At 45.5% G+C, this 21,786-nt stretch overlaps 3 protein-coding genes across 3 annotated transcripts; all 3 read right to left on the bottom strand.

The window, feature by feature from the left end:
- Window positions 1-506: 506 nt before the first annotated feature.
- On the bottom strand, window positions 507-9,373 carry LOC100274311 (uncharacterized). The gene is made up of 19 exons (NM_001148674.1): window positions 9,201-9,373; window positions 9,013-9,107; window positions 8,825-8,899; window positions 8,571-8,732; window positions 8,399-8,477; window positions 7,867-8,021; window positions 7,562-7,625; window positions 6,000-6,079; window positions 5,690-5,755; window positions 5,456-5,506; window positions 5,211-5,362; window positions 5,038-5,128; window positions 3,291-3,371; window positions 3,131-3,208; window positions 1,627-1,662; window positions 1,492-1,535; window positions 1,331-1,409; window positions 1,044-1,134; window positions 507-958 (listed from the first exon to the last, which is right to left on the bottom strand). The coding sequence occupies exons 1-19, from the start codon at window positions 9,226-9,228 to the stop codon at window positions 852-854; spliced, it is 1,614 nt and encodes a 537-aa protein (NP_001142146.1). The 5' UTR covers window positions 9,229-9,373; the 3' UTR covers window positions 507-851.
- Window positions 9,374-10,339: 966 nt separating this feature from the next.
- On the bottom strand, window positions 10,340-13,684 carry LOC103632072 (probable glycosyltransferase). The gene is made up of 3 exons (XM_008653928.4): window positions 12,302-13,684; window positions 11,426-12,004; window positions 10,340-11,281 (listed from the first exon to the last, which is right to left on the bottom strand). Exons 1-3 carry the CDS (start codon window positions 12,761-12,763, stop codon window positions 10,583-10,585), a joined length of 1,740 nt encoding a protein of 579 aa, XP_008652150.1. The 5' UTR covers window positions 12,764-13,684; the 3' UTR covers window positions 10,340-10,582.
- Window positions 13,685-15,615: 1,931 nt separating this feature from the next.
- LOC100272860 (putative FKBP-type peptidyl-prolyl cis-trans isomerase family protein) lies at window positions 15,616-18,874 on the bottom strand. The gene is made up of 9 exons (NM_001360149.1): window positions 18,675-18,874; window positions 18,515-18,579; window positions 18,366-18,421; window positions 17,557-17,614; window positions 16,939-17,013; window positions 16,526-16,615; window positions 16,062-16,139; window positions 15,902-15,942; window positions 15,616-15,808 (listed from the first exon to the last, which is right to left on the bottom strand). The coding sequence occupies exons 1-9, from the start codon at window positions 18,844-18,846 to the stop codon at window positions 15,781-15,783; spliced, it is 663 nt and encodes a 220-aa protein (NP_001347078.1). The 5' UTR covers window positions 18,847-18,874; the 3' UTR covers window positions 15,616-15,780.
- Between the last annotated feature and the right edge of the window lie 2,912 nt (window positions 18,875-21,786).

Genomic DNA, 21,786 nt, shown 5'->3' with positions numbered 1-21,786 from the left:
TGCACTTCGTTCGCGAGCGCGCCGATGACGTTCGGATTCTCAGCGTCCCCACCACGCTGCAGTTCGCCGACATCTTCACCAAAGGGTTACCGTCGAGTGTATTTTTAGACTTTCGCTCTAGTCTCAACATCTGTACAGGATAGAGTTGTGACTGCGGGGTGTTAGAATACCCGTTTAGGGTTTAGGGTTTTTCCCGTGTAATTACTATCTCACCCCTCTGTAATGGGTCTGGCCCAGTTTACTTAGTCTATTAATATGTCACCCAACCCCTGTTAGGGTTCAGTCTATTAATACATCACCCAACCCCTATTAGTGTTAGGGTTTACTATTCCAATAGATGTATATGGACATGATTATATGGTTGATGAATTTGGTCACAAAGTAGTACATCTGTGGGTCGACCGTGGGAATGTTGTTTGGAAAACTGAATTTTATGCTTATGAATAAATTTGGTCCACACACACACCACACCAGCCACCCGACAACAGGACGGAAGCCAAAGAGATGAACGGAAATGGGTGTGAGAGATGCCACAAACCAGCACGGCGACATTTTTATTTCTCCTCTTATTGTGGGTTTACACATGACACTCGATCAAAGGACCTGGGGCTTTTACAGTAATCCTAACAGCATAATGGGCAGCGCTCACATATATCTAAACCTTCGTCATTGGATGTTCTGAATGCGCATGCAAGATGTCCAGACAAAAGAGCAAAGCGAGCACACACTAGTATCATGGCCGTGCATGGAGTGTCGCCATGCCTACCAATTATCCTTCTCTTGTGGCCATGCGTGGGTCTATGTCCAGAGGAGTGGAGCTTTGGAGAGTGGCGTGAGCGTCCTTTGACGTCTCACTTCTGCGAGGTGGGCATGGAGAGCGAGACCCGCTGCACCGGCGACTCCTTCCACTGCTGCGTGATCGTCTTGATCTGGGTGAAGAACTGCACGCCAGCCTTGCCTGACATCCCATCCCATGCCATCGTGTTAGTCACTCACGAACTGTTTGGGAAGGATCAGGCGGTGTTAGGATGAGAAGGGTGTACCGTAGAAATTCAAATCTCCTGCGAATGAAGCTTTGCTGCCCGTGAAGGAGAAGAACGGCAGGGGGACTGGAATCGGCACGTTGATGCCCACCTGCAAATGGAACCGTAAAAACGTTATGAATAATAATAATGCATGCTGCATGAGTCACCTCATTTCTTCTGGTTCCTAGTTTTACCAAATTCAGAATGGAACCATTTCTTTCTTTTCTTTTCTTTTCTTTTCTTTTCTTTTCGAGTAGCATATGCAATCTGATATCAGCAGCCTTTGAAAACGACTGATACTATACCTGGCCAGCTTCAATGTCTGTTTGAAATTTCCTGGCAGAGACGCCAGATGTTGTAAATATGGAAGCACCATTGCCATACCTGCAGACATGGACGAATAGATATTTATACCAGATTGCAATGAATGCTTCAGATCTACAAGCATCGGGGAGAAAGATACTACTTGTTTCTGTTTATGATTTGGATGGCATCTTCTAGGCTCTCCGCCTGAAATTTTGAGGGGAAAAAGGGTCAGTAGTGGCAGCGCAGCATAACCTACTGATGCTGAAGGTGAAGGATAAAAAGAAATTCAGCATACCTTCATTAAGAGAAGCACTGGACCAAATATTTCCTCCTGTTCCAATAAGTTAGCAAGGTTCAATTAATATACCTTCATCAAGATAAGTTTCCTAGATTTATTTTGGGAATGACTTGCTAACTAACAGCAACACTTGACCACCCCCACCCCCCCACCCCACCCCCACACACTTGTACAATCTTTCCAAGTTTGTTTGAGATTTGAGAAAATACTTAATTTGAGTAAGACTCTTCGTAAGCAGCAGCTACCACTGACACTGAGGAAATATGGGTAAATCTTCTGATGAACTGTTAAGTAATACATGCACATGTGCTTCCATCATCACAAAAGGATAATGCGTTTACAGGGATTTTGGGAAGCAGGGGCTTGAAGGTGGAAACTAACACAATTGCAGTTTGAATACAGATTACGCAACATAGATAATTTGTGACTCATTTTGGGGTGCTGAGGGGCATTAGTTCTCCATGGACGATGCACTCCTGCAAGACCAAGACGCCTTCCTCACTGACTTCCACGACCGCCTTCAGCAATCTCAAGCCGACGGCCACCACCATGAATTGGAGTTAGCCGTCGGCGACTGGGTCTGGGCGTCTGGCTATGCCGCCTCCACCGGTCAGTCCAGTCCCTGGTGCTGGGCGCCCTAGGCAAGCTTGGCCTGAAGTATGTCGGGTAATTCCATATGCTCAATCGCATGGGCGTTGTCGCCTACCGTATGCAGTTGCCAGAAGGGGCACACATCCATTCCATGCCGAAAGACGTATATCCATGCTGCGAGAAGGGGCGCACATCCACGATGTCTTCCATGGAGGGGTGTTCAAGCCGTTCCATGGGACACCTCCAGCTGTTCCACCGATGTTCCGTCCGATGTAGCATGGACATGCCTTCCAGGTCACTATACATGTCGTGCACACAGCTCCACATGGGTGTGTGGCACGTGCTGGTACAATGGGATGGGCAGCTGCTGGAAGAAGCCACTTGGGAGTCAAGCGTTCTGAGCAACTCATCCATCATTCCAGCTTGAGGACAAGCTGTTTGTCGAGGGACGAGAGATGTTATGGTGGGCCAAGTCTATCAGCGCAAGAAGAATCATGGCTAAGCCGCCGCAATGACGTTGTCTGATATAGGTGCAGCGAGCGATCACCACGCTGTGACCAGCAACCTTCGGCTTCTAGAAGCGATTAGGATTAGTTTGTTAGATTATTCTCAGGTTTCGCAAGAGTTCGTTACCAGGTTGTTAGGATTTAGCTATAAGGCATAAACACTTGGGTTAATGAAAGGTTAGCTGGAGATTGAGTTTATCTCTTCCGCTCTTCTGTACTTGTGCACGCGCTCACCCGATGCCGAGCACAGCATCGCAAATCCGCCGCAAGGCGATCAAGCCCCAACCACCCACCCATCACTCATATTTCCTACGTAATAGTTCGAGTACCTCCAACACTCCATGACCCTAAATCCTACAACTGAGATGCAAAGTTAAATTTCATAACCAATTTCTGAAAACTACCTTGTAACACTCCATGTCACTTTTAACATCAGCCAGAATGGTTGGGCCAACAAAATTTCCATCTTCATAGCGAGGAACCTGCACATTACAGAAATTTCAGGTTAACAAGATGTAGTATAACTGCAGGCAGGCTAATAAACAACTGGATTATTGAAATTACCACTATCTTTCTTCCATCAAGCAATATACGAGCACCACTGTCAACACCACTTTGAACTAATTTACAGATACGATCCTTTGCCTGATTTTAGTGAATGTTAGCAGAAAAGAAACAGTGAAAACCAGAAGGACTTCAAACTTCATGTGTACTAAGTAAGACTGAAAGATAAGAGAGCCCCACAACAAACAGGAAGTTCATTTTGATCAGCAACCTAGTAACTGTGATAATGGGTATGAATCCTAAGCTGATAATATTTTTACAGCCAAACACAAAAGCTGTTATACTTTAAGTCATTCATAAATACTAACAAGACTAGATAATTCGCATATGATTATGTCAAAAACCATTCTATGATCCTGAATCCTGAAATAAGTTGAGGCCAGAGATGAACTTCAACACTAGGTGTTTAAGTACTAAACAAAGTCCACACTATGATAAAGTAATGTCACTCACTAATCCCAAGCCAATTAATTTCAATACGATAGGTCCATCTCAGTGTTGGTACTGATTCAATGATTTCAAGTCGTCCGACTAATCGCGATTAATCGCGATTAGTCGGGCTGGTCGGTAATTAAGACACGATTTGCTGGACGACTCGACTAGAAGACCTAGTCGTCCTGGTCGTCCGACTAATCGTCGACTTGGGCGACTAGTCGTCCGAGTAATGTGTCCTAGTCGTCCCGGCTAGGGTTTAGTTATTGGGCCTTTTTTTAGCCCATCTACAGTCTAATTTAGAGTACCCTCTCCTCTCCTATTCTAACCTAGCCACCAACAGCCTCCAACCTGCACGTCTCCTCTCCTCTCTTGGCACCGCCCCTGCAGTCCTGGACTCCTGATTGCCGGCGGCTACACCAGCGGCTACAACACCATGCGTCCCCTGCCCCTTCTCCTACAGTCCTGCTCGCCTGCTGCACTGCTACAGTCTCCAACCGGCGTTGGCTGCGAACCAGTGACGAGATGAGCACATCATCTGAAGGTCCCTCCTACTCCCCCCACTTCTCCCCCTTCTCTGTACTCCATTATGGGATGTCACATGTCAGGTTCAGGTAAGTCACAAATCACAATGAAGCAATATGTTACTTTGTTTATCCTAGTTGTTTGTTCTAATTTATATAATGTATACAAGTATATTTATATATATACCTATATAAGTATAACTATTAGTCTAGGACGACCAGGGACCAACTAGGACCGACTAGGGGTCGACTAGTCGCCCTAGTCGTCGCCTAATCGCGACTAGTCGCCTGGTCGGTCCCAAGGTTCGACCAGGCGACTAGGCGACTTGAAATCATTGTACTGATTACCACCTACCAGTAGGATTTTATTCAGTATTCAGGCCATACAAGTGAAGGGCCTCAAGAACCTTATTTACACTTTTACAGAAAACTTTTTACTACAAAAAACAGCCCTTGAACCCTACTCTGGCAAAACAAAGGTCTTTGTGTCCCAACCAAGTTCAAAAAAGTAAATCAATGAACATCATACTTATGTGGATCTCCTTTTTATCAACAGTTACTCATCGGTTCAAAGTTCAGATAGCCAATCATTTTCAGTTTGAGGAATGAGGATGCAATGTATTCTCTTATTAATCTCTTTCAGTAGTCAGATCATATGGAGGAAAACAGCTCTTGAGTTTCAGGAAAAACAGGTAACTCTATGTGACTAACATTCACAAAGTTATTGACGTTGTGTATCCACAAGTTGCATAATACAAATAACATAAATTGTGAGGCAGTCCAAAACACACCTGTCGGCTGATCACTGGACCAAGGTCTGCATCATTAACCATTCCTGAACTAACAACAAGGCCACTTGCACGTTTGACTAATTCATCCTCCCTAGGACAAATTTTGGTTAGTTGTGCTACCTCAGAAGACAATACAAAAACTTCAATAAAAAAGTCATCTTAATAGGGTATACCATGATTCTGAACCGCCAACAAAAACAGCAGTGCTCAATGCCATGCACCTTTGCCCTGCTGCACCAAATCCAGCAGCAATAAGGGCATTCAATGTAGCATCTCTATCAGCATCGGGAAGGATAATTGCATGATTCTTTGCTCCCATATTGCACTATAAAGAAATAGAAACATATGTTGCAGATCATGCTACTTACAACAAGGTAGAAAATAAAAATAGCTTTGACTAAAAGTCACACAAACTCACCTGAACACGCTTGCCTGCAGCAGATGCTCTAGAATAAATATGCATACCAGCCTGAGACAGAAATCACAAATTATTGCTCAATTGAGAGAAGGAACTAGCTTTCAGCACTAGAAACATCATTATCCCAATGTAGGATCATCTGTACATATTATGCAGAACAAAATATCCAACACATTATCGATGCCAAAATGGTACAACAAATAGAGAAACAGATGAGTCACTAGATTCACTTACTGTATTGGAACCAACAAAAGATACAGCCTTAATATCCTCATCGTCACAAATATTATTGACAACATCCTGCATTGGTAAAGCAGGATTAGAACCAAACAAACTAACAGATATGAAGGTAAACAGAATAAATTCATTAATGTTTTTTTAAAATAAAAAAATATAAGATCAAACAATCCTACAGAGTACATTAGGCAGCATTCCGCAAAAATTGGTAGTTGTCATGTCTCATGTGTACACTACCAACACCAGCAATACATGACAACTGAGAAACATATTATCAAAAATAGAAAGGTAGCTAAGAATACCATACATTGGTGCCATGAACGATGTTCAAAACACCCTTAGGCAAACCAGCTTCCATTGCTAGCTCCGCAAGCATCATAGCAGCCCCTGAAGTAGTATAACAATTAAAAAACAGAGCATACTGTAGGATTTCCAATCGAAATGCCAAACCTAAAGCAATTTGAAGAACTTTGTAATTTTGTATAGCATTTGTTACTCCCCCTGTTCCAAATTATAAGTCATTATGGCTTTTCTAGGTAGATTGCTTTTGTTATGCAACTAGATATAGGTATGTCTAGATACATAATAAAAGCTATGTATCTAGAAAAGCCAAAACGACTTATAATTTGCAATGGAGGGGGTACTTTGTAATGCATCATCTTCAGCTCTTCATGTCTCATTAATGTATCAAATCAGTGGTATTGCATTAATTAAATAAGTATCATACTGAGAATAAGTCGGTTCCATTGTTCAAAAGGATTGAGTGCACCTATAATCTACATTTAACCCTTTCATGAGCCAGTGTGGTAAGCAGCTCTCTGCTACCAGAGGAATCATTGCCTTGTGATATCTTATTAACACGTGCAAATATTGGATTTGGATGCAACAGATAGACACCACATTTTAAAATCAGTACTCATATTCATAGCCCTTATCAACCGGATGAGTTACCTTTGGATGATTGGTGGGCCAAATCTAATGAAAGATAGTATGGTCAAGTCCAGAAAGGTCTCAAGTCCATTATAATCCTTAAAGCATGAGCAATCTGGAATCTCTGCAATTGATGCATGTTTGATAGGACCCCATCTAGTTTGAATGGAGTTCTAGAGTTCATCAGGGAGGAGTTACATTTCTGGTGTTTAGCTGGGGCTCAAGGGGTTTCATATCTACTTGCCCTTGGGTCCAGCATTAGTTAGCTTGTTGGTCGAGGGTGTTTGCTGCTTGCAGTCTTTGGTGGCGAGTTTATTTCTCTTCTTTCCCCTTTTTTTCTTTTGTGTGTGTGATCTGGCAGTTTGGTGGGGTTGTGTGTTGTTGTTTGGGTTCTATACTCTTTTCTTCTCAATATATTGATACGCAGATCTCCTGCGTATTCGAGAAAAATATTCATAGCCCTTACAGTACAAAAAGAAAATGTGCATATGAGTACATTGTCATTGTCCCCAATAGATGTAAAGAAACATGCAACTTAATTACTAATTGGCAATGGTAGCTAAATAAGTAGGCATCATATTTTAAGGTTTTAGTTCATAGATATCATGATGATAACAAATTTTGTCGAGGAACTGGACAAAGATAAAAGGATTTGTGCAGTGACCAGTTGGCTTGGCAATGAGGAGTGCAGGGAATGCTTATGCTTCTTGCTATTTGTCTTAAATACAGATCAGAACTACTTGAACCTAAGATCACATTTTATATAGTTTCCAAATTATAAGATATTTTGGCTTTCCTAGATACATAGCTTTTACTATGTATCTATATATAGTGTATATCTAAGTGTGTAGCAAAATCCATGTATCTAGAAAAGCCAAAATGCCTTATAATTTGGAACGGAGTAATTGATAAATGATGATGATAAAGTAAAAAAATCACCTGGGTCCTTTTCCGATGGCTTAAGAACAAAAGTATTGCCACACGTAACTGCTATGGGAAACATCTGCAGCCATTGAAAAATAAGAAACGTTCGAAGTGACCAAATATATTCTCTCTAGTTGAACAATTTCAGTGGAAAATAGCAGCAGAAATAATGACAGTGTATGGAATAGTACACTCATGAAAATAGCACAGGTCATGTTGAAGTAAGAATGCAAGGGTATAACATTCACATAGTTCAAATTGGTGCCAAGCCTTCTATTACAAACAAACTGACAGGGCAGAAAAGGTTAGGTTAGGCATACCCATAGGGGAATCATAGCAGGAAAATTAAATGGGCATATCCCAGCGCAAACACCAAGTGGCTCCCGAATGCTGAAGGTGTCAATCCCATTAGAAACATTTGATACATATTCGCCCATTTGCAGTGTTCCCATTCCACAAGCATGCTCCACCACCTCTGTATGATAAGGAGTTCAAAACCAAAGCGGTACGATAAATGGTCAGCATAAGAAAGAGTTCTATCGCAGAAAAAAGTCAACATTTGGAGCATATGAGCAGAGCATTTGAGGCTGCAATAAACAAATCAGCAGTAATATTGGCATTTCATGAAATCTAGACCTAGAAATCATGAGACCACATGTGAGACTGCACAAATAATTACCAGCATACATGAGAAAGCAAAGTTTTTCTGCCTGTTGTTGCAAAACTAAGATCTGAAATCAAGTGATGATTGAATTTTTCCTTTGGGTGATACGGAAACATTAAGATAATTGGTCCAGCTGTCTAACCAAATAAGAAAACCTAGTGCGTGCTTTCAATAATCTCGGGACTAACCTAGGCCGCGGAACACGTCGCCCCAAGCATCTTTTAGCGTCTTCCCCTGCTCCGTAGTGATGTTCTCTGCAAGCTTGTCCTGTAATCAGGAGGCCACGGCAGTCACCAAAACCAAGACCAGATAACATCAGAACGACACAATAAGGACGGTAATTGAACAAGGGATATTCACCATGTTAGCCCGGATGAGCTCCTGGAACTTGAACATGACGCGCTGCCGCGTCGTGACGGGCGTGTTCCGCCAGCCGGGGAAGGCCGTCCTGGCGGCATCGACGGCAGCTTTGAACTCATCGGCCGTGGTGAGCGGGATCCGGGACACCACCTCCTGCGTCGCCTGCGACAACCCCCACACATCCACCGTTGACCGTTCCAAATTCGATCAACCCGAAATCAAAAAAAAAATATTGGGAGGGAAGCAGGGCTCACGGGGTTGGTGACGTCGACGTGCTCGTCGGCGCGCGACTCGACGAACTCCCCGCCGATGAGGAGGCGCACCCTAGACTGGGGAGGAGGAATGCGAGAAGTCAAGCGGGACGAGGTGCCGAGCGCAGCACGCGCAATCAGACAGAAGCAGAGAACCGACTGGGGGACGGGGAGGAGCCGCGGGCACGTACCGGGGCGGAGGCAGGGCCGTTGGAGAGCCACGCTGCGGCGGCGGCGGCGGCGGTGGATAAGTGGGCCGTCGCCGGAGACCGGCGGAGCCCGGGGGCTGCGCGCGTGCGGGAGGGTGGGGTCAGTCGCTCGGTCAGTCAGGGAAAGGAATGCCCCGGCGCGACGGGGTGCAGCTGGGCCGCGCGCGTACCTGAGCGGAAGAGCGCCGAGCGGAGCATGGGTCGACGGCCGGTCGATCGGCGGCGGCGGCGCTTCCGGATTGGGGCGCGGAGTGGCTTGGCGTCCGAGGACGAGCCACCGGGTGGGAGTGGTTTGTTGGGCTCGTGGGTGACTGCGATGGATGTCGTCGTGCCTGTAATTTTGTATAGCGGCGGCGCCGGCGTCTCTGGGACCCACCTGGCAGAGAGAGATAGAGATCGTGGTTAGTGGTGACGAGACGGCGGCTAGCGTGATGAGTGTGCAGTGCGTCAGTCGGTCGGTGTCGTGCCTATCAGAATTTGCAATCAGCCGAAGTGCGAGCTGACGTTGCCGAACGTTAAGCACGACTAAATCATCACAACTCCTTTTAATCTAACGTCTCTAGTTGTTTGCTATATTTCCAACGTGGTGGTGTGTAGTGGTGAAAGATGTTATTTATAAATTAAATAATTAACTAGAGACGTTATATCTAAAATGAGCGGTGATAATTTAATATGTGTATTATGTGTAACAATCTTTCATGTGCACTAGATATGCCCTCTTTTCTTCGAGGATCAATTGAGTAATTGGAAGTATACAGATAGCTTGCAATTAGAATGTACGAATGATTTGCGTGTTGAGATCGGCTGGTTGTGGAGAGATTAGTTTTATAAAAGACTAATACAATGTCTATGTCGCATATATATCATTTGATTAGAATGTACGAATGATTTGCGTGTTGAGATCGGCTGGTTGTGGAGAGATTAGTTTTATAAAAGACTAATACAATGTCTATGTCGCATATATATCATTTGAGGGAGGTCTACTGTTGCTCGTTCGGGTTGACAATAGGCCATCGTTGTTAATAGGGCACCATATTTGATGAGTGACTGTCACAATCTATCTTAATCCTCTCATTTCAACTGTAGAACCGATCATATGGACAATGATAAAGTAGCTAGCTAAGAGATTGATGCATGATGATGAGAAACTAAATCGTCTCCTTGTCTTTCTCACCCATGAACGGTCAACGTAAAGCTATTTTTTATTATGACGACGGTGGTGAGCCTCCTGTCGTCTCGTGCATCACCATTCCCCTCCTCCGGATAATGGTGATGATGAGAGTAAGAGACTAGAAAAATACAAAACGGATTAGTAGTGTATAATACAGGGTACAAAAACCACCATACGCACTTCCTCTGATCGTACAGCGTGTATTAATTAGTAGTGTATAATACAGGGTACAAAAACCACTTGCACACCAAGATTCCTCCAACCTTCGTGTCAAAATGCAACCAACGCACGCTAGACTCAAAGATCAGACACGCATGACGCCTGCAAACTGTAAGCAAGATCCATCGTTACATTGGTCAGTGAGTCAGTCAGTCATGTGCATCATTCAGCTGCTGCGATCCTAACGTTGAGCCTCCTGAGCCAGACGGAGTGGAGGATCATGTGGAACGCGTCGTACCGGCGGGGCGGCCCGCCGTGCAGCATGAAGTGGCGGCGCACCATCCTCACCCGGCGCTGCATCCGGATGTACTGCCGCGGCGACACGGCCGCCAGGATCTCCTTGAGGCGGGGAATGTCGGCGACGCGCAGGCGCAGCGCGAAGGCGTCCCAGTCGAGCACGTCGGCGAAGGGCAGCGCGTACTCGCCGTCGTCCACCACGACGGGGACGCAGCCCAGGTACAGGGCCTCCGCCAGGCGCGGGGACGCCACCTCGTAGCCGCCGGGGCAGAGGCAGAAGCGGCTGCGCCGCATCATGTCCGCGTACGACGGCGCGCCGCCGCCGCGGGGCAGGTACTCGCTGACCCGCACGTCCGGGTCGCCTCCCCGCCGCCCGCCGGGGCCCCAGTGCGCCAGCAGCGCCGGCCGGACCGGCCCGTGGTTGCCGCCCGCGAAGAAGGCCAGGACCGGGCGCCGCGACGCCGACGGCCCGCCCACCTGCCGCTCCACCGCGTCGCTCCGCAGGTTGACCTGCGGCAGCGACACGTCCCTGGCCGGGTCGAACCCCTCCGACGTGTTGGCGTTGCACAGCACGCGGATGGAGTTGCCGAACAGCTGCGCGTTCGCCGACGACACGTACGGGCCCTGATGACGACGACAGTACGTACAGAGAATTAGAGGCAACAAGCCAACAAGTCATGGCTGTGTCTGTGGCCTGTGGCAGCTCGACGAGCGAGATGATGGATGTCGCGCAAAGCATGGAAGAGCTTTAATTTATTTACTACCCACCCAGTCATGGCAGGAGAGCATGAAGTGGTCCGCGCCGAGGCTGCGGTTCCAGTAGGGGTACTTGGAGGAGAGCACGCGGACGTAGTCGGCGACGGTGCGCTTGAGCGGGGCCATGTCGCGCGATCCGGGCTCGTAGATCGTCTGCACCATCTTGACGACGCTGAACGGGAGGAAGAAGACGTGGGCGCGGGCCGGGTCCCGGGTCCGCAGCCGCCGGCCCTCCTCCGCCTCCGTCTCCGTCTCCATGGAGTGGATGAACCTGCCCTCCGTCGAGTATATGCTGCGGCACGGCCCGTCGTGGAACACCGGCGGCTCGCCTTCCTCGTACACGTACACCTTCAGCTGCCTCTCCATCTCCAGGTAGCTCCTGTGGAACACGTGGGCGTTCCTGTACACCGGTCCCATCGGCACGTAGTCCTTGTCAGGCAACGGAGATACCTTGTCCTTCTTCCTGATGGCTTCCATTATCGCGGACCGAGCTCTCGCGAGGCCAAGCTCTAGTCGCTCCAGTTTCACGTCGTCTCTTCTCCTCTCAACCTGTGGCGGCGTGGACTGGATTATCACCTCATCTGAGCCTCCCTGTAACAAAAAAACAAGGATTACATCATCATTGGATTATATATGTTCTGCCAAAAAGGTGGCATGATGGTAGTAGTAGTCCGAGTACTAGATAGGAGACACGCCATGAATTCCACGTGTGTAAACCACCAGTGAATTTGGCAGTTGCAAGTGCAGTCGTGACTCAACGGGCATTTTTAAACAGAGTTCCTGCTGTTCTGTAAAACGTTCCTCCAGTAAGTCGCACGACCAATTAACTGCTAGTGGGTGTGCGTGCATGCAATTAACCAGCTAGTTACGGGCTATGCGCAGTACTACCGTCACTGGAGACGCCGGAGCCGGTGCGGATGGCGGCGGCGCTTCGTCATAGCCGAAGCTGGAGTTGACGAAGGAGAGGAAGCCACGATCATCACCACCATGACCCCGGACCTCCTGGTGCACCTCTTTGCCAGTGCTGTTCCTGAAGCCGGCGGCGGCGGAGTAGTACGAGCTGGCGGTGGCCAATAGGTGCTCGCCACCACCGCCAACTCCACCGGCACTCGTCAAGGACGAGAAGGAAGAGGGGGCAGACCGCGGCGGCGACAGGAACCAGCTGGAAGCTTCTCGCGTCCTGGGGTCCCACCAGCAGGCGGCCACCACCAGGAAAGTCACGAGCACGAGTAGGCAGCAGGCCGCCGCAGCCGAGGCCCTGCCGTGTGCATGGACATGCAAGCACGGCAACAACGAGGGAGAGGGAGCCGCGGAGGAGGTGGTTGTGGTGGTGGCGGCACTGGCGGGCATGGCTAGCTAGCTAGCTGGTTTGGCTGGCTGGCTGTGAAGGCAAGCTAAGGACGATGCCTCCGATCCATCACAAGGAAAAGGAAGGTAGCTAGCTAGCTTGCTTGCTTGCTTGAGCGGAGGGAGAGGCGCGGTCGCACGCGGCGGCAAGCTTAGCACATGTTCGTCGTATATATGAGGATGGCATGGCGCGCCGCGGAGGCCATGGGCCATGGCATGCTCTCTTGTGCGAGGGCGGGCGGGCGATGCTTGGCATGGCGAGGAAGGAAAGCATGCGTGTTTTGGCGATACACTGGAAATTGATTAGATGGAGTGGAGTGGATTAGTGGCGCCATAGTGGAGTGGAGAATCAGGGGACCCACAGGATCGATGGCGAAGAAGTGCAGTGCAGTCGCCAATGATGCATCAATCCTGAGGCGAGATCTCGGGGCTCGTCCTGCTCCTGCTTCCTTTACTGCACCTGCAATTCTGCGTGCATGCCCGGCTGCCCCAGACAGTAGACGGACGAGACGACGTGGCCTCTCGGTCACGGCAGGCGGTGAGCCGGTGACGCGGTGTCCATCGGCGACGAGCGGGAGCTGACACGTGGAGCCAGGGCCGCGCGGCGGGGCGGACACGTGAGCCCAGGGCCCGGGGCTTCCAGTTCCATGCTGCGGCCAGACCAGATACACCGACGACGTATATATCTGATATATATATCTCCCCGGGAACTGGGCCGCGACGGCGAGTTCAATGCGGGTGCGGCCTGCAGATGGGCTTTTGCGGGGCTTGCGCCATGGAGGTAGTAGTAGTAGTACACGCGCCGGCGCCGGGGATCTCGGCCGAAGCCGCCGTGGCGACTTGGCGAGGGGCGGGAGGCGGAAGCCATCGTCTCCGTCCCGGACCCACACACGTGTTGCCGGGCGGCCGTGTGTACGGTGTACTCGGGCAACCAGGGCCACGGCACGTCGCGGGGACGGCAACAAGGCACAGTTGAATTGCAGCCCTATGCAAAATACGGTCCCCAGTTTTTTTTTTCCCGGAAAACTAATTATTTTAAGGACTAGTCCGAGAACATCATTTTATCAAGATATTTTCATTTTCCTAAAAAAATAAACTAATTTTTTTGGAAAATAAACATTACTTGTGAAAATGAAGTTTCTAAATGAGCCATAAATGAATCAAAGGCGCATAAAAACAGTACAGGTTTTTTATCAACGCAGGAAAAAAACACGATTGATCAAACATGGCATGGATAAAAGATGGAAGCAACACAGACGGTTCGGGCGACCACATTGTTTCGCACCGTCCTGCCATCTGGGGCTTCGAATCAGTAATGGGATTGAGATCGAGCTCTATTTTTTTATTTATTTTTGAAACTAAAATTAATCAAGAACTCCAACAACTATATTTAGATCGTGAGTTGATCCCATTTCTTATTCCTCTTCTTCACAGATTGAACCGAATGGTTTGTTCCAGCTGGAATGGACTTTTTACTCAATGAAGTCTGTGCGACTAGCGTGCCTGTTTGCACTGTTTGTCACAGATAAAAGCACCAGTCAGGGGGAAAAAAGCTAAGGGAAAGACACAAGATTCTTGGTGCTCCCTGCATTCTTGCTTTCTATTGAAAAGATCTCATCATCCCTCCAGTCTCTCAGTGGAATAAACCTTCTAACTACTGCATGCACGCCAGCCCCAAGTCGTTCCTACAGGGGCCAAACTATGCCAAGCTTCTTCGGTATTTAATTTAACCATCCATAGATGCTGAGGTAACATTGATCCTTGGTCAATAACAAAAACAAAGATCTTTCTCTTTTTTTCCGGAACAAACAAATGTATAGGCTACTGTTATTCCACACCATTTGATCTTATTTCACATAAGTATGCCTTAGAGACAAAGACTAGCAGCTCTGAGTTTAAAAATAACCTAGAAATCATCCTTATCTTTCAGGGCAGGATTAGTATTGTTCCATTTCTTGGTCATGAGAAGAAAGCATAAACTTTGCACGCAGAAGTTGCAAAGGCTTACCTCCTTGTTTAAACTTTCTGCTTGCGTGTGCTACATCAAGACAGTTTTCCATGTCCTTATCTTTGGACTTTGCTTTATACATACGTATTATTATTATTTTTCTTATAAACGTATACTCCTTTTGGTGCAGAGATTCAATACCGGAGGCTGGTGACTCAACACGGTCTCACCGCTACAGAGACAACTCTCACCGCTACAACAAGTATATCCTTCAATACTCTGTTCTGTATGTCCTAGAAATATAAAAGTTTATTTTTGAACAGAACCAAATTCCCTTGAGTTTTTTTAAAGTTAAAACAAAATAATATCCACACCTATGCCTTCGAATTTTCTAAAGTTTATATAAAACACCATCAACATTTGTATCTTCAAACAAGTTAATTATAGAAATATATTTCTCGATTAATATACTGATACATATTTGATACCATAAATGTTAGTAGGTTTTATATACATTTGATTAAACTTAAAATTGTTTGACTACTCGAGAAGTGAGGATCGTCGTATTTTTTTAGAGACAGAGGAAGTATACATTCACTTCTTTTAACTAGAATAACTAACTGCACATGGAATCCCAAACACCAATTTATCTTTATTCATATAACTATCATGGATTCATGGTAGGCAACCATTTATGTTTTTTTTTCTTTGCAACTAAATGTTTACTACAAGGATTCTTCTAAGCAATACATGTAATGAAGAAATTGGTAAGGATACATTATTAAATATAACATCAATAACAAAAATCTTTTACTCTCAAATAAGTTAAGAGTAGATTGAAGTTCAAACATAGCAGAAGCCATAAATTAAGATTTAGACACGTAGATAACTGTTGAATATAAGCGGTGAAAAAAAAAATCTATGTTTCAGTGAAGTCGAAATCTTACAAGAGTGTACTATCAAGAGAATACAACCAGCATATTTTAGTAAACTAGCCTTTTTCAATAGCAACACTCTAGTACTCTACTGTCCATGCAGATATGTACCATTTCTTTCAGAACTCTATGCAAAGCTATCCTTCAACGATCTTCACAGGAGTCCTGCATAAAAGGGAAAAAAGTTATACTATCATGATGGTTGGAGAGATGGAAAAAAGAAAGAAATATCAATTACAAGCAGTGAACTCCACTTACCCGAATGGACTCTGTTTGATTGATAGAAGCTCGACATCCAGCTATTGAAAAATGGGAACAATAAAAAAATAGATGGAGAAAACCAAAACTGAACAGATGACCTTAAGTTGATAAAGAACACGACAATTCGTAAATGATGTGGAAACAAATGTTAGTTTACCTCAATAGTTGCGTTTGGAGGAATTTCCTGGACACCCTTCTTTCCATACGCCAGTTCAGGAGGAACTATTATCAACCTCTGAAAATACACCATCATGTTTTCCGATGCTGCTAAAATTCCCGTTTATGTATGTTGAAAAGAATGAAATGGATGAAGTAGACCAACAATTGCTGTGCATCTTTTCTTTTGTTTGAAACACAAGTGAATGTTCAATATTGTTCTTAGGCATGACACAAGGAACTTGCACAATAAATTACATCAACATGTCCTCGGACAATCATTGACATTGTTCTTTCATAAAGAATCATACGATGGACACATGGAGAACTTAGTTATACTCATTCTGGTTCATAGCTAACCGAATCAGTGCTCATATACTAGTTCCAGATAGAGTCAATGTATTTCCTTTTACTCGAAATGAAAGATCAAACATGGAAAACAAATCAAAACTTGCATTTACTGACCTGGCCTCCGACTTTCATTCCCTCAACCCCAAGATCCAATCCTTTTAAAACATTGCCTCTCTCAGAATTGCCTACGTCAAACCCATATGGCTGCACATAATCTTAAGACTTGTAAAAGCAGCAAATACTAAAGAACTACATCTGAAATTATCAAGCATATAATGTATAATCACTCCATAAATACCAAAATCAAAAAATTAACCAGGATTTGCAATATGGAAACTGTCAAGAAAATTTTACTTATGCAAATAAAGATTCACCCAAGGAGCTTCTCCAGCATTATAATTTCATAAGATGTCAGAAAATTTAGCTTAGTACCACCACTGACTGGTACAAGTTAAAAGTGCATTCCAATGTGAGAACAACATGTAGCAATTATATGGAGAAAGAGGCAGAATATGTTATAGCATTACCGTTCCACCACCAACACCAAGACCCTGCCTACTTGTCATGAATGTGATGCCCTTCCACTTGGCCACATAATGTACCTACACTGACTTAAGCATCAATCATTATTCAAGATAAATGCAGCTCTGTTGTCTGTAATAACAATGCAGCTGGTAAACATTCATACAGATCGTTCGTAAGTAGTTAAAAAATGTTTTTTTTGTACAACACTGGTATATGATAAAATCAAAGTTCAAACAGGGTCCTCTTAGTTTTAGGACACATTTAAGCGGCCAATCAGTTATAGCATGCTAACTTATTTCAAGCAAGTCATTATTTTATTTACAAGATTTTAAAAAACAAGAGCACATTAGAAAACAATAAGAGATTATTTCAGTCTTCAAGTCGGTAAACAAATGAACATAATTCAGACTTCCCACTTCCCAGTCTCAAGACTCAAGAGACCTCATGATCATCTTTTATCTATTCAATGGATCACTGCATTCAGTGGCGTTTATATTTTTGAGGGAGACACAATAACATGTATGGTTTGCATACTGCAGTACAAATGCAAATGCAAATGATTCATCTATTATGGCTACATCGTGCTAGATCCCAGATACACAAATTGTGGTGGCACTTACCGCAACACGGGATCCTTTAACAGCTTCAGCCCCACTTCCTACCTTGATGTCGTAGTACCTAGTCAGAAATTTGGTAAGTACTTCGCGTACTTAGGCAATGAAAAAACATGCTTCATCTTTCGGTCAAACAAGTATCAGCAAAATGTCGAGAACATTCAGCATCTTTTTCGATTTGTGGCTAGGTCAGTTTGGAACTCAATTTTCATTTGTTTTGGTATGCGACCACCTATGAGTGTTTCCAATAAGTTTGGTTACTGGCTCAAAAGTTTTTCCTCGAGGCTTTAGAAAGCAAATGCTAGTTGGGATAGCGGCTCTTTGTTGAGCTATTTGGTTGAACTGAAATGATACTGTTTCCTACATAACCAAACCATGCTAATTCTTACACGTTCTTTTTAAGGGGACTTCTTGGATCATACTCTAGTCAAAGGCTCAAAGCTATCTAAAGAGGGAGAGAAAGGAATATTCAAGGATGCATGGCGGAAAATGGAGAAAGTAATGTTGGAATTGTTCAATACGTTTGGATGGAAGATAGGATTAAGAATTGAGAATTAAGCCTTTTTTTATATAATTTTGAATCTTTGTAACACCTTGAGCTCGGTTACTTTTAAAATTGTATCCATTCAATTGTGAATGGATGAGGCTGAAATTGTGTAATTCTGTTTTCCAAAAAAGAATTTTATGTCAGTGAAACGACCTATTTTAAACTCTGATTTATGCCCATGCTAATACATTGAAATACCGAAAGCAGAACCAAATTCCCCCACAAAAATCACACCGGCATAAATAAAAAAATCAGGGCAAGTGCTTACTTGAGGCCATTGGGCAGGGTGGTGAATTCGCTCTCAGGAATCTTGGACGCCCTGAGCTGCCCGTTCAATCGACCAAACACACGAAAACAAAGCACAGACATCAATCATGAGAAAAGATGTAGCGCAGTACAAGGTCGTCAGGTACTTACCGCCCTCCTGCTCGTGGACACCGCGCCGGCTTCCCCTCCGCCTCCGGCCACGCCAACCCCCACCGCTACGCCAAGCAACACAAAGAAACGATCAGAACACGCAGTCCCCCAGGCCCCAGCGAACAGAACCACACCACCATGGAGCAGAGCAACCAAGAACCTGCTGCGGTGGCGAGGAGGGAGGCGAACAACCGCCGGGTGGCCACCGGGGACGCGTCCAGGGAGCAACTGCAGCGGCAGACGAAGGCCGGACGCCGCGCAGCCCTCCTGGCCGGGAGTGGAAGGGCACGGCGCGGGGAGAGGGAGAGGGATGGCACGACGGAGAGGTCCATTGGTCAGCCTGGCGGCGGCGGCGGCGGATTCCGGAAATTTTGATATTTCCGGCTCGCTTCGAGCGGATTTGGTGCTCGTGGCCTCTGAATTTCCTTCCATCCTAGAATTGTCGGTGTCTGCGTCGCTCGCTCCACACCGGCGGCAATCAGAAGCTTCAATTTCAGCCACACTGCAAGGTGTCTGCAGTGCAGACAAGTCCAAACATGATCCAATTTCTTTTTCTTCTTCCCTTCCCCTTTTCGAAATTATTAAACATGCTCCAAATTTCTCAGGGTAATCTTAAATTTTGTCGCTTCAAACAATTAAAGTAGTAATCCCTCTATTTTTTTATTGGTCGTGTTTTATTTCAAAATAAACTAACGAACGATAATGTAATTTATTTGAAAAAAAACTCCCATTTTTGACACATTTATTTAATGTGGTGTGGTCGTATAAAATATGCACATAGTAGCACTAGTTTGAAATCTTAAATCCTTTCTAGTATTCCTAAAGATTGAGAGAAAGATGAGCTAATTCCTAAAGATTGAAATCTGGAAATCTATGAGAGGAGATTTAAATTCCTAAACTAGCTCTTAAATGAATATTTTAAAACCGACGTTTCGATTCGGCGTATTTGATACATCAAAAGTTCGGTGTACAGAAATTAGTAATCGATCAGTGTAGGACAAAATCTAAAACCGAGCACTTCGCTGTGGGTAAATTCATTTCGGTTTCAGGTGGACACCGAACTTCCACCGAAGTTGATACATGACCGCGAGCAGTTCGTCAGTTCAATATTGTACTCATACCCAACACACAAAAAAAAACGTGTCTCACGAGCTAACAAATTCACGATTCACAAGCAAGCCAGCAACCTTTCATCCATCTCAGTTTTACACCAATCCCGCTCTAGATTAGCATGGATTGGAATTAAATCCATGCCTCAATCCATGCCCCAAAATAATCCATGACTACTTAATTTTTTTATTCGGTTAAACCCATCATGGAATATAACCCAAAGGTTTGGGAATTTTTTAAACTATAGAAGACATGAATTCTATCCATAGCCCATTAGGTATGGAACAAATCCATGAGATATTGCACAAGTTTACATTAGAATCCATGGATCAAAAGAATAACTAGCTTTGAAAGTCACATGGATTTGTTGATGGATTTAATCCCACCATGGGATTGGGTGTGAGATATGGATTCACCCAATCCATACCCGGATTAAATCCATGGTGGGATTATATCCCATGTAACCGAACAAGACCTCACTTGGAAGGCAACAAAGCACAGGGGATTTCCCTGGCCATGCACCGGCGAACCGACTTTTTTGCAATTTGACCTCTTTAGGGTTTTTTCACAATTATGCCCCTGACAGTTTCATTTCAAAAAATTGACCCTTAGCTCGGCGCCGTCATCATTGGCGTCGAGGTTGTATCTGTCGGCGCCAACAATATTGGCGCCTGCCTGTATGACGTGGAAGGTCAGTTGGCCGTGACGTGTCAGGGGGGTCGGCGCCATAGATCTTGGCGCCGACCCCTGGCGGCGGCAGAACACGTGTCAGGGGGGTCGGCGCCAAAGATCTTGGCGCCGACCCCCTATATTCTGCGCCGGTCAATGTCTATTCCCATTTTTTGACCCTGCACCGCCGTGTCTCGCCGCCTTGCCCCGTTCGCCCGCCCGACGCCCGCGCGCCCGCCCGCCCGACACCCTCCCCCGTTCGCCCGCGCCGCCCCGCCCCGGCCCCACCGCCCTCCCCCGGCCGGCGCCCACGGCCCGCCACCGGCCGGCGACACGCTCCCCGCCCGCGTCGTCGTCGTCGTCCAACCCCGACCGTCTAGGTAAATTTTTGATTATTTTTGTTATTGTGTTAGCATTTTTTGTTAAATATGTTATATTTTTTTGATATAATTAGTTGTTTTTTGAATGTGATGAATGTGAGTTATTGTGATAAATGCTAATTTGATTGAATATGATGAATGTGAGTCAAATGTGCACGTTTTTTATCCTCCCCGTGCAGGGGAGGTGCTGTCAAAAATTATAATTATTATATAGTAGTTATTTATAAGGTGGTTAGTATATTAGTGGGTTGTGGTTATAGTTTTAGTTATGTAGCTAGTAATTAGTGGGTTTATTTAGGCAATCATCCATAGTGGATATTGAATGTTTAATTCGTGTTTGAAATAGATGGACAATTTTTTGAGCTTATATGATGGAGGCATTGTGGAACAAGATCCGTATGGAAATGCCAAGTTCATTGACATGCGACACGTGCCGGTACTATTCGATGGTAAACCCTCCTTGAGTGATGTGTTTACAAAGGCTAAACAAAAGCTAGGTTACCATGAAGATGATGATATTGCGGTTGACGGAGTGCTTAACACTGGTCATCCACCAAATGTCATAAGGCGAGTCATCCCAATTGATTATCAACTGGATTGGGATAATTATGTTAGTTCGGCTATGAAGACCCATTTGCAACTCATGGAGGTTGTGGTGCGTCTGGTTGTAGTAGACCGTCCCCCTGAAGAATTTGATCGTCCTATCGATGACGTGCCAACTGTTCCTGATGCTCAATCTGGACCCAATTTGATCCCATTAAGTCAGCCAGGAGATGGCCTGCAGATAGATTCTGCTGCGTGTATCCCTTTGGAACAAACCAATTGCAGTAAGTTTTATTGGCATTACATCTTCATTTTGGACCATGAGCACTTTGCTCATTCCATTTGACGTGGGACTGATCATCTTGTACATGTTGCAAGAGAGACCCCTGCTAGTGTGGTTGATCCTCAGACCGTGGCACGTGGCTGCTTCGGTGATGGATTTATTGCCTCCAACAGTCCTGAGTTTAGGAATGAAGAGGAGCCATATGCGTTTGCTATGGCTGCCGATTTAGATGATGATCGTCCGGTTGGTGAACTCTCAGAGAGTGACATTGAGATGTTGCAACGTGT

This window comes from Zea mays, chromosome 7 (assembly GCF_902167145.1).
Source record: "Zea mays cultivar B73 chromosome 7, Zm-B73-REFERENCE-NAM-5.0, whole genome shotgun sequence".
Taxonomy (NCBI): domain Eukaryota; kingdom Viridiplantae; phylum Streptophyta; class Magnoliopsida; order Poales; family Poaceae; genus Zea; species Zea mays.
This window is presented reverse-complemented; position numbering and strand designations above follow the sequence as displayed.

Excerpts from the sequence above, each read along its gene's own strand:
- LOC103632072 (XM_008653928.4), bottom strand. The coding sequence starts at position 12,763 with ATGCCCGCCAGTGCCGCCACCACCACAACCACCTCCTCCGCGGCTCCC. Across the intron at positions 12,005-12,301 it reads CTCCGGCGTCTCCAGTGACG|GGAGGCTCAGATGAGGTGAT; the intron begins GTAGTACTGCGC and ends TTTTTGTTACAG. Across the intron at positions 11,282-11,425 it reads TGCTCTCCTGCCATGACTGG|GGCCCGTACGTGTCGTCGGC; the intron begins GTGGGTAGTAAA and ends CGTCGTCATCAG.
- LOC100274311 (NM_001148674.1), bottom strand. The coding sequence starts at position 9,228 with ATGCTCCGCTCGGCGCTCTTCCGCTCAG. Across the intron at positions 8,022-8,398 it reads CGACGTGTTCCGCGGCCTAG|AGGTGGTGGAGCATGCTTGT; the intron begins GTTAGTCCCGAG and ends CTTATCATACAG. Across the intron at positions 5,363-5,455 it reads CTGCAGGCAAGCGTGTTCAG|TGCAATATGGGAGCAAAGAA; the intron begins GTGAGTTTGTGT and ends ATTTCTTTATAG.
- LOC100272860 (NM_001360149.1), bottom strand. The coding sequence starts at position 18,846 with ATGGACCTCTCCGTCGTGCCATCCCTCTCCCTCTCCCCGCGCCGTGCC. Across the intron at positions 17,014-17,556 it reads TTAAAGGATCCCGTGTTGCG|GTACATTATGTGGCCAAGTG; the intron begins GTAAGTGCCACC and ends AAGTCAGTGTAG. Across the intron at positions 15,809-15,901 it reads ATCAAACAGAGTCCATTCGG|GACTCCTGTGAAGATCGTTG; the intron begins GTAAGTGGAGTT and ends CCTTTTATGCAG.